The sequence below is a fragment of the Apium graveolens genome, chromosome 6 (assembly GCF_009905375.1).
Source record: "Apium graveolens cultivar Ventura chromosome 6, ASM990537v1, whole genome shotgun sequence".
NCBI lineage: Eukaryota > Viridiplantae > Streptophyta > Magnoliopsida > Apiales > Apiaceae > Apium > Apium graveolens.
The window spans coordinates 131,778,250-131,790,702 of record NC_133652.1 but is presented as its reverse complement, the minus strand read 5'-3'; the positions used below and the strand labels follow the sequence as shown (position 1 = coordinate 131,790,702).

Here is a 12,453-nt window from a genome sequence, read left to right as displayed (position 1 = left end):
TCATGACATACAATATAAAAATCCTTATTTTATTGACGAGGAAGAGAAGGTACATGCATGATGCATCAAACTGGCAAGAGAGTCAGCGAGGAACGTTGAAAGCATATGGCATTATTGCATTTCCAAAATACACACATTATTTAATAGTATATTTCTAGATTTTTCTTTATTAAACATATTTTATTTATATTTTGGGTAAAGTTCACTCTATACTAAAACCGCATTCATACGCGTGAAAAATAACAATAAAATAACATAAAAGTAGTATTTTTATTCTTTGCTTCATTTTCAAAACTACAATCTTTCACAATCATTAATTCCGTTAAGGATTATCTCTTCCCATATGGGTCTTTTAATTCATGTCTGATTTCAAGATTTGAGGTTGTTTTGGTGACACCCTTTTGTGGGTTTGAATCAAAAAGTTGTTGAATCTCAAGAAAATCAAGATTTAAGATGGAAAAATATGAGCTTGTGAAAGATATTGGGGCTGGGAATTTCGGCGTGGCTAGGCTTATGAGGAACAAAGAAACTAAAGAGCTTGTTGCTATGAAATACATTGAGAGAGGACACAAGGTATTTTATATAAATTATTTATCTTTTTTAGTTTTTTTTTTATGTTTGAAATGAAAGTTTTTTATGTTGATTTTGTGTGTGTTTGTGTGTATTGGTGACTAGGATGGTAAGTTTTTGTAGTTTAAGCACTTGATTATTTAATTCACTTTGTTTATTTTGTGTGGTCAATTGTTGTTATACTATATGATGTTTACATGTGTTTAGATTTATTTAAAGACACAAGATTTGTGTTGTTCACGTTTTTACCTACCCACCCACTTGATCTCTTTTGTTCACATTTTATGATTTGCATTATGGTGTTTGTTACTTTGTTTAAATACGGGAAATGTATCGTGGAGACTGCTAATGGGTGATTTGTGGTGTGTTTGGGACCGGAGATATCGATTATTGTGACTCGATTAATTTGGGTGTTTTGTAGAATTTGTAGGTTGCTATATAGAAATGTTGTTTTCTTCATGTGTGTTTATGTGTGAGAGTGCAATTTTGTCAACTTTTTTTTTTCTTTTAAATAAAAATTTTGTTGTCGTTTTTGCTTGAATTTAGACTTCAATGTCACTGGATTTATGTTCTTAATTGTAGATTGATGAGAATGTTGCTCGGGAGATTATAAATCACAGGTCACTAAGGCACCCGAATATCATAAGATTCAAGGAGGCAAGTATCTTTTTCCGCCGCTTTTTTATTAATGTTGTTAATATCTTTATGTGTACAAGTTATACAGAAGATAATTTATAGTTATATTAAGTGTGAGTTCAAATATACAGGTGGTACTTACTCCAACCCACCTTGCGATAGTGATGGAATATGCAGCTGGAGGAGAGCTATTTGAGCGGATCTGCAATGCTGGGAGATTCAGTGAGGATGAGGTATTAATAATAGTGTTGACATTGTAGAAAGTAATTATCGAGACGTTGGAAAGTAATCTATGTGTGTGTTTGTGGAAATATTTTGTAATTTACAAATTCTGATATGGAGTTGCTTTTCATCATCAATTTCTTAGGCTCGGTACTTCTTCCAGCAGCTGATATCAGGAGTGAACTATTGTCATTCTATGGTAAGGAAAATCTTTAAGGAAATATGTGTGTGCACATGCTCATATTTATATGCCTGCATATGTTTTTTTTAACAAATATTGAGTTTGTGTGTCTTGTAGTGTTTGTGATGGTTACCAATCATTATGTGATAACTTTAGATCTAGACCTTAGATTTCTTATAATTCTACCTGGGGAGAACAGTTAGCACTTAGCCCAACCTCTCGATTAATATAATTTTCCAATGGGTGCATGTGGCTCCCAGTACGAGAGGGCCGGATCTACTACTTGATATTAATCTAAATTTAATTTTTCCATTTCAGTGAGTGGATTGACTTATTTGGATAATAAGTTGTTAGTTAGTGATACTTATATTGCAGTGGAAATATAATTTAGTGTAGGTCTAAATGTATGTCATGTGTGGCAGCAAATATGCCATAGAGACTTGAAGCTGGAGAATACTCTATTGGATGGGAACCCTGCACCACGCTTGAAAATATGTGATTTTGGCTACTCAAAGGTATTTCGTTTTAGGTGGAAATCTATTAGGTGATAGCTCTTTTGAAGCTTTAAACATTGTGCTGAATAATCTTGTACCTTTATGTAGTCGTCTTTGCTCCATTCAAGGCCTAAATCAACTGTCGGCACTCCAGCGTACATTGCTCCGGAGGTTCTCTCTCGTAAAGAATATGATGGCAAGGTATGCCTTAGATTTCTTGCATGCACATAAAGCATTAAAGATGGTTAATCTTATTCATGAAGTAAAAAAGTAAATGGAAGTGACGAGTTATTATATTGGGTTTGGAAAGGTTATGTAGGAGTGTGAATTTAAAAAAAAAATTATTCTACTCTAGATTCAGTTTACTTGTCGACTTGATGCTACATCCTAATTTGTCCGTTTTTAAGGGTCTGCAATCTGTATTATTAGGGATAAGTTTGGATGAATTTAAGACCATAGTTTAGCTTCGATTATCTGCAGCTCTAATTTATATCTTTCCTCTTTCATATACTCATATGTGTATATCATTTTGTTTAGGTATTTAACTGTCACCAGTAATTGAATAATTTTCATCGCTTTTGCTGTGTAGCAGTTCTAATTTCCAACATCTCATCAAATTGAAAAAATATCTCTCGTAGTGAATCTATTGTGCTATTCCTTTCTGTGCTTCCTTGTAAGAGTATGAAAAATTTGTGCTTCTTAACCATCTCCCAAACCGAGACTTTCATTTGATCCTTTTAAGTTAGGCTGTATACTCTTAATATGTTAATATTGTGTCACTGTATTGTTACAGATGAGACTGGCATGCTATACCCCTATTCACCCTCTCCCCGTTTAATTTAATGTGTACAAACATCACAGAAAACTTTGCACATGCTTATATATTAATATTCAACTTCTGCAAATTTAAAAATTTATTTCTATATCAAACTTCTTCTTCATATTTAAAAATCATTAATATGTATTGTATGTCTTCTGCAGTTATATAATGTTTGGGAATTTTTTTTAAACATCTTTTTTTTTTTTAATTCAACTATATAATTTAACCTAAACATTTTTATATACTATTTTAGATCTTATTTTTAAAATTTCAACTTTTTAAAACTCAATTGGATATAATACCTAAAATCCTTTTTTTAGAACTCGTATCTAACTTATAAAACTTGTAGCGAAAGATTTCAATCCATAATACTTGTATGATATTATCTATTGAAGTCCATATTTAAAAAATTTAACAGCCTAACAGACCGACCATTCATATATTTATTGCTCTAAACCGGCCAAAAGGATGAACTGTGAACTGACTCCTAAAAATGTTGTAGTTTGACTTTAAAGGTATGGTGTAGATTAAATCTGTTGGATATTATTTTCATAGTAAACATTTGACTTGTAAAATAGATCTACCACTTCTGTAGTAATTGGTTTAATGCAGACATTACCAGTTTTAAAATCCATTTTTGTCTCTTTTCCTGTAATGGAGAAGATGACACATATAATTTAGGTGATAATTGTTTAAATCTGGGTCATTTATATGCAGTTGGCAGATGTATGGTCATGTGGAGTGACGCTATATGTTATGCTGGTTGGAGCATACCCTTTCGAAGACCAGGAGGATCCAAAAAATTTCAGGAAGACTATTCAGGTAAATTGTCCATGCTCTTCTTCTAGCATCATAATGCCATATTTAACACTATATTTACTGTCTAATGCTAAACTATTTAATCTCTCTCCAGCGGATAATGGCTGTTAAGTACAAGATTCCGGATTATGTTCACATATCTCAAGATTGTAGGAATCTTCTTTCTCGCATATTTGTTCCATCTGCATCCAGGGTACGTACCATACCTCATTCTGGGTTTTAAGTGGGGAAAGTTCATATTAAACAGTTTAAGTATGCCTCACTTTCAGTTCCATGTGATGTTACTATTTCACTTCACTCTTTTACATATTTGTGTCATGCACTTCTTCTTGACATCAAAGTGTTGCATTTTTTTATTGCTTGTTATTCTTTCGATGGAGGAAGTATAGCTTCTCTGTCATAACAGTTAACTTTATTAGCGTCATCATTAAGTTTCTGACACATTCACACAGCATTAAGCACAAAAAGACCTTGCAGTTGTACAAATATAAAGCTGAAAGAAAACAACTGAAGAACAGCCATAAGTCTTTTACAAATTACAACTAGGTAAATGTTGTTAAAAATCGTCACTAGCACAATTTTGAAAACTGCTCAAAGTGTAATGTACAGAACATGACAATATGAGAAAGAAATACAGTCTTCAGACCGTTTCAACACGACTTAATAGAGTTTAATGTTTTGCTGATATATGCAGAGCAAATATTTTGGTCTCGTAATTCACTGAGGGGTAAAGTTTGCTATTATACCATGTAGTATTTGCCCTACATTTAATAAGCCGGAAGGGAGGTTGCGTTTGATTTATCTGTGATCTAGTTTGATATGCACAAGGGAAAATTGTCCATATAATACTTTGTATATATTGCTGCAGAGGATTACCATCAAGGAAATCAAGAACCACCCATGGTTTTTAAAAAACTTGCCAAGGGAACTAAGAGAAGGATCTCAGGTCATGTACTACAGAAAGGAAGAACCTGCATTTTCTCTTCAGAGTGTGGACGATATTATGAAAATTGTTGAAGAGGCTAAGAAACCTCCTCCAGTTAGCCGTGCAGTTTCAGGGTTTGGATGGGGAGAAGAGGATGTAGATGTTGCGACGGCTGAGGAGGAAGAAGACGAATATGAGAAGCAAGTGAAGGAGGCCCACAAAAGTGGAGAAGTTCCTGTTGCCCAAGAGTCTGCAAATTAAAAATGCACCCCTTTCCAGATTTTGTTCAAGATGATCAACTGTTTGTATGAAAAGTGTTATTTCCTAAGTTCTAGAGATTGAATAAAGTTTGTGTAAATTTTGCGATGAACTCTTTAAATTTAGGTGGTTGGATTATTTGCTTGGTGAAATTTGTTACTGTTTTGTGAAAGTTGGAGGTATGCAGGTCGTCGTGTATTAGCATTTAGCATTCATATTGCGAGTTTGCTTTAGTTAATCTTAAAGATTCGGAAACCGAGTTCCTAACCGGGTTAGTTACGTAAAATTAAACTGAGTTGTAGTAGTAAATCTAGTTTTGCACTCGTAGTAAACCTACTTTGGAAGACTGCTTTAACCACCTGCTTTATGGTTTAAAGCAGTGGTATGAGCAGTTAAACTTAAACATTTAGGTCATTAGAATTCTAGTCATCTAAGCTCATTAAAAACTTAATCGAAATCTAGCCTTTCATGAACACATTCCCGTTGTATGCTACCCCTTTCTCTCTGTCGAAATTTACTAATTGTAACCTTTGGCATAAAAACAGTTCTTCGCCACATATCAGTAGAGCTGCAATAAGACCAAGTGTTTTGAGGCTAATATTAAAACAGGCAATAAGAAGAAATGGAAAAAAAGAAAAAGGAGAACAAATTGTGTTTTGCATATATTTTTTATTTGTGTTTGGATTTAAAACATCTTCTATATATAATGAGAGAACATGCTGATAATATTCATGAGATTAAAAAGTCTCATTAAAATGACTAATTTACCCATGTACTTTAAATTTATATAAAAAATGTTGGGAGGAATTAAATCTGGGTCCTTACATTTACAAGCACATCACCTTAGTACTGTATCACACTATACTTAAATTTTTTATCATATACATAATATGTGAGTGTCGTAAATAGTAACAACTTATTTAACTTTAAACATGATTCCTAAAATATTTGTAGAGTTAGTTTTGAACAATTGAATTTAAGATATAAAGTTAAGTATACTACATAAACAAATCATTACCTTATTTATTAAACAATTTTTAATTTGAAAAGTATGTCTCATACATTTTTAATATATAATTTTTAATAAAAATAAATTGTACATATAATTAATTTTTTTATATGCTCAAAAGAGATACACTTATATAAATAATATATATATGTACTACATATTTAGATAAGTTATAATTAGCGTATTTTGATTTATTTCGAATTCAAAATTAGAACTTGACCCAACTTTCAAAAAATACTCGAAATTTGACTAGATGATCTGCCCGTAAATACTACGACTGCCTAGGTTTAATTTAAATTACGAGTTCGACTAGAAAATCTTACCAACAAAGAAAAGTTTTGTGATATCTTATATTGATAAAAATTAATATCTTTGAGGTATTTATAGAATCAAGTCAATTGATAATATGTATCAAAATGACTACCTTCAAAATCAGAATTTTACTCATTTTGAAAAAATACTCGAAATTTGACTACATGACCCAGCCGAAAATATATCATCACTATCTAGGTTTAATAAATTTAAATTACGAGCTCAACGAGAATATTGGTATGGATAAAAACTTAGGGTATATTTAATGTTAGGGTTCGTGAGTTTCGAGACTCGATTTGACTACTCTTGTATTTCGTGACTCGATCTACCTTAACAAGATGCCTACGTACCTTGCTGATTGCCAAGGATCAAGTCAAAAAACGTAGTTCTGATTTGTGGGGTGAGATCCATTTTATAGATGTTGGGAGCCCTTGAATTGGATTAGAGTTGGGAGACTTGGGGGCAAGTCTCCGAATTAAAACGGACTTTGGAGTCCTAGGAAGTAGGAAACTGATTCCTTATCCTATGAGATGTCTTGGAGGCCAATCTCCAAGGAATCGTGTCCTCATTTGGACTTTATTAATCAACTGATTTATCGCTTATTATTTAATTACGAAATTAATTAATATTCAGGGTTTTGGGCCCTTTCTAATGGGCTTAGCTGTTAGCCCAATTCTGGTATAATTAATGTGATATTAATTAAGCAATTATGGTTTATTTTACTCCTTATCATTTGCCCTTAACTTATGGGAAACCGTAAAAGGTGAAGTTAAGTTCATTTGTTCCCTTACAGGGTATCGTTTTTGCGTAAAGTGTGGAGTGACCTACACATTTACAACGATTTGCCTTGTTCATGGCTTCAGGGTTGTTTTGGAAACTCCCTATTACTTTCTTTTTAACTTATTCCCTTTTTTAGGAAATTTTTGGTATTTTTCAGGAATTTTTCCTCAATTTTTGAGATTTTTCCTCTATTTTCCAGGAATTTTCGCTTAATTTCTGGGATTTTTCCTTAATTAACAGAAATTTTCCCTTAATTTCTGGGATTTTTCCTTAACTTACAGGAATTTCCCCTTAATTTCTGGGATTTTTTTCGAATTTCGAGAAAATATTCATAATTCCCAGGAATTTAAGGAATTTCCTTAATTTCTCAGGATTTATTCCTAATTTTCTAACTTAAATCGACCAAAAGTCATGCAAAATCGACCAGGATTCCTGATCGAAATCGATCAGGATCCTGATCGAATTAGCAACTAATTTGCCATTCTAGTCGACAAGATTTCGATTATGATTCCTGATCGAAATTGATCAGGATCCTGATCGAATTAACTTGGATCTTGTTGCTGTGTTCTGAGGGAAAATCGACCAGGAATCCTGATCGATTCGATCAGGATTCTGATCGACTTAGACGTATTTTTGACACTGAGATCTAAGGTAAAATTGACTAGGAATCCTGATCGATTCGATCAGGATTCTGATCGATTTGGACTTGCTTTTGACACTGTGGTCTTTCTGAAATTCGATCAGAATTATTCTCTTTATCGATCAGGACTCTGATCGAATTAAGTAAATTTCTATATCTCTAATCGAATGGAAATTCGATCAGAATTTTATCTTTTTCGACCAGGAGTCTGATCTAATTAAGTGATTTTTCACCCCTCTAATTGAATGAAAATTTGATCAGAATTCTTCCTTTTTCGATCAGGACTTTGATCGACTTAAGTGAGTTTTTACTGCTTTAATCGAATGAAAATTCGACCAGGATTTCATTCACCATCGATCAGGACTCTGATCAATTACTTTAATTGAAATTCTGGTCGATTTTTTACCTTTCAGTTTCCTTTTCTGTTTCTAGAATGTCCCTGAAGTTTCCTTTTTAGTGGGCTTTCTTAGATTGGGTCTTGCCTCTATGGGCTTTAGTCGATTCACATTCCTGAATTTTCGGCTATATAAGTGAGGTGAGAAGTGAGAATTCTCATTTCACTTCTCACTTCTCAAATCCTCTCAAAAATCTCTCTAATTCTTCTCTACGAAAGGCGATTTCCGGCGTTGTCTGCCACCACAGCTCCACCATCTTCAACCTTTTTCTGGGTTTCAAGCCTTCTTCTCAAGAATATCAATGGCGGATCGCGACCTTGCTAGGCTGGCCAAGATGAATTCTTCAAAAAGATGTACCGCCATTCAAATACGCTCTCATTATACTTCTCTTATAGACATGATAAACACTAGAGGGGATGAATATCCATCTTTGTCTGACTTAGATTCTTACAACCATGGTAATACCTTTCATAATCTAGATGGTAGGATAAAAGCTTTTAACACCATGTACAGACTCCCCCTAACCTTAGAATTACTCCGGCCTCCTATGGGGATAGGACCTGTAATTGGGAGGGGAATACAATCTTTATTTATCGAGGAGCTTTAACCGCGGGTCTTAGGTTCCCCATCCACGAATTCATCCCACGTTTACTTGCAGATGTGCAAATAAACCCATGTCAGCTCCCTCTTAATGCATGGAAGAATATTATTTGCTTTATGGTTTTATGTCTTAGGAATAAATTCCCTCTTTCAGCTGCCGTTTTTAGAAAAAAATTCAGTTCTATAACAGTGCTTTAACTCAACCGGGTCGGGTTTTATTACGTCAAAGGCCCAAAATTCCCCACATTTTTTATGGTAACTCCATTGTCGAGAATAACCCAAAGTGGAGAGACGAGTTTGTTAGGTTAACATTGGCTGGAGGCGATTGGGCTACCCTTTTTCGTAGGCCATTTTGCAAGGTAGTAGATGGCAGCCCTGCTAGTATTAGGCTGACCGACGAGGAGGAGGTTGCTTATCAAGCCTCATTTCGGATGATGGCAAAACATATACATAGACTCTCCTAGAGGAGTTCTCTTTGAAGAAAGTGGGCCTTTCTCAGGCCAATGATAGGGGTAATCTTAACCTGTTTTTTCTTTTCTTTCTCTTTATTGAAACTCAATCATTTCCAGATTTTAATGTTTTTCTTCCTTTTTCATTTCAGCTTGCGAGGCCATTAATAACATTAATAGGCCTAAGGAGGGAGAATATGGCCGCCAGAAGCGGGCCAAGCCCAATAAGGACCCCAGGAGCAAGCCTGATGCTCCTATCTTCCTTAGGCCTCATGCTCCGGTGGTGAAACTGGGGGATGACGTGGATCCCCCTTGAAGGTGCATTCTTTCTGTCCCAACTGGGGCTTTAGGAGGAGTGATACGGTGGTAGAATCCACCAAACATACTAAGGATTGGTCTTACCACTCCATAACTCCCCATGATTTCACTGATATTGTCACGGGGAGTGACATTGAGTCCATTGAGCTCCTGGATTCTCAGGCCCAAGCTACGGTAACATTTTTGTCTTACCTTATAATTTCAACTTCTCTTTGTTTATAAATATGTGTTAAATCATACTTCTTTGTGCAGAGCAACACCTACTTCCAGGAGACCCTTCATCAAGTTAGGTCCTGTAAGGGGAACTCAAATGAGTTTGAGAGGGAGATGAAGAAGTGGAAAGAGAGGGCTGAGGTTTTGAAGAAAAAGCTAAAGACTAAGGGGGGAGCTATCCAAGGCCCATGTTGAGCTGATTAAGCTCCGGAGTGACAAAGAAACCATCATTGGTGACTACATGAATTCTGAGCAATTTAAGAATCTCATGGAAATTCATGATGAGGGTCTTTATCTTCTTCAGTTTACCCAAGGGTGAGATGCAGCTGTGAAGGCAGTGTCTGAGAAACACCATGGCTTAATAGATCCCAAGGACTTTATAAGTCCTGAACAGTCAGAGACTGAAGACAACCAGGATGCTCTCTTTAATTCCCCCCGGAATGATGAACGTATCCTCGATCCTAGTACTACCTCTCCCCCAGCTTCTCCTGCAAAGGATGTCGAGCCTTCTGCTAATACTGAGAAGGAGGATACTGAGAAGGAGCAGGGGAATGATGGCTACAACATGGAGGAGTAGTATTTCTACTCTTTTGAACTTTATGTTTATCTTAACTTATTGTACTCTGAACTTAGTTCCCTTCGGGGATTATTTATGTTATTTTAAGTTGTTTACTTGTTTTTTACTAATTTTTTCTAAGTACTTGTACCATCTTATGGGAGTTAGTTTGCTAGCCTTTTCGTAGCTTTCCCTTGTATTTGCTCGTACTTGTACCAGAATAGATAAGTAAACTCAAACATGCATGCGATGAACCAAATAGTTCTAGGATAAGTTTATGGAAACTTTATTAATTGTAAACTCTTGAGATCCATCCTTTACATAATTCTTTGTAGAACTAGAATTTGAAATAATAGTCTAATAACATATGAAATCCTAAGCGAGCAAAGCTTCAAGGTGCTTTTCAACCTTGTTACCATTATACTATGTATGAATTATAGGTAGTAAACTTCCAGGTTTTGAGCATGCCAAGTCCGGGGTATTTCTTCTCCTTCCATGGTCTCCAACTTATAAGTTCCTCTCCCTTGAACACTCTTAACCTTATATGGCCCTTCCCAATTCGGGGTGAGCTTTCCTTTCTGCCCTACTCCAGAAGCTTCCACCTTCCTTAAGACCAAATCTCCTTGCTTAAAGAATCTTTCTTTCACCCTTAGGTTGTAGTAAAAGGAGGCCTTTTTATGATATTCTACGATCTTTGCATGCGTTGTATCTCGTACCTCATCTATCAAGTCCAGGGCTAACCTTTGCCCTTCTTCATTTTCCTCAGCATTGTATGCTTGGATTCTAGGAGACGAGTGCGATATCTCCACAGGAACAACTGCTTCTGCTACATATGCTAGCACGAATGGTGTTGCTCCCGTAGTAACTTTACAAGTAGTCCGGTAAGCCCAAAGTATCGGGAGTATTTCATCTACCAAATTATTCCTGGATTTCTCGATCCTCTTGTTCAGCCCATCTAGAATTATACGATTTGCCACTTCCGTTTGCCCATTGGCTTACGGATGAGCTACGGAGGTAAACCGCAACTCGATCTCATTCTCCTCACAATACTTCCGGAACTCCTCATTATTGAAATGTGTTCCATTATTGATAACCAAGATACGGGGAATTCCATATATGCACATGATATTTTCCCACAGGAATTGTGCAACTTGTTTGGTGGTGATCTTGGCTAAAGGTTTAGCTTCAATCCATTTGGTAAAGTAATCAATAACCACAATCAAGAATTTTCTTTGTGCACTAGCCATCGGGAAAGGTCCGAGAATATCCATTCCCCACATAGCAAAAGGGATTGGGGAGTTTATAAAAGTCAACATTTCAGGAGGTTGCCTTACTACAGGAGCATATTTCTGACATCGATCACATCTCTTAACATAATTTTTGGCGTCGACCATCATCTCTGGCCAATAAAAGCCTAAACAGGTTATCTTATGCGCCAGCGCTCTGCCCCCCAAGTGTTGCCCACATATACCTTCGTGTACTTCTTCAAGAGCCAAACGTGCCTCATCAGGTTTGAGACATCTTAAACAAGGAACCACATAAGATCTTTTGTACAGAATCCCATCGATCAAGGAATATCTCAGCACTCGAACAACCAATTTTCGTGCTTTAGTCACATCATTTGGCAGCCAACCAATTTGAATATGGTCCTTAATGGGATCTATCCATAATGTCCCTAGCCCTATAGGGGCTACAAGCTTAACATCAATTGTTAGATATATTTGAGATGTCATGTCTAATATGATTCATGTTTAGTTTTCAGATCTTAACAAACATGACATATCGGGACTTACTGAAATCAGGACTTACTGGAAGTCAGAACTTAATATCAGAACTTAAGGTCATATCAGAACTTAAGTGCGGGAAGACTTTCATATATGGAAGGAAGCTGATTTACAGTAGAAGATCGAGACTAAAACAAAAGAAGATATGCATGGAAAGAGTTAGAGGACTGGAAGACTTGTAGAAGATATCTGATTGATATATTTTAGGAGACAGAATTATATTCCATATCAATTAGAAGTTATCTTGTAACTGTGTACTATATAAACACAGACTTGGGATTTACACAATACGTGTTATCATTATCGAGAAGATTATACATTATAACCTTACAACTCTTAGTGATATTTTTTCATCACTGAGAGAGAACAACAGTTCTTATTATAACAGAGTTTATTTAATATACTTGATCTTTATTACATACTTGTGTTAAATCGATTTGATAGTATTAACACTGTATTCAACCCCCTTCTA

General features: G+C 35.4%; 1 protein-coding gene across 1 annotated transcript; it reads left to right on the top strand.

Moving 5' to 3' along the window:
• The first annotated feature begins 216 nt into the window (after positions 1–216).
• LOC141666780 (serine/threonine-protein kinase SRK2A-like) lies at positions 217–5,097 on the top strand. Its single transcript, XM_074472966.1, has 9 exons — positions 217–573; positions 1,153–1,227; positions 1,338–1,439; positions 1,574–1,627; positions 2,032–2,124; positions 2,212–2,304; positions 3,641–3,745; positions 3,837–3,935; positions 4,611–5,097. Exons 1-9 carry the CDS (start codon positions 454–456, stop codon positions 4,926–4,928), a joined length of 1,059 nt encoding a protein of 352 aa, XP_074329067.1. The 5' UTR covers positions 217–453; the 3' UTR covers positions 4,929–5,097.
• Positions 5,098–12,453: the final 7,356 nt, after the last annotated feature.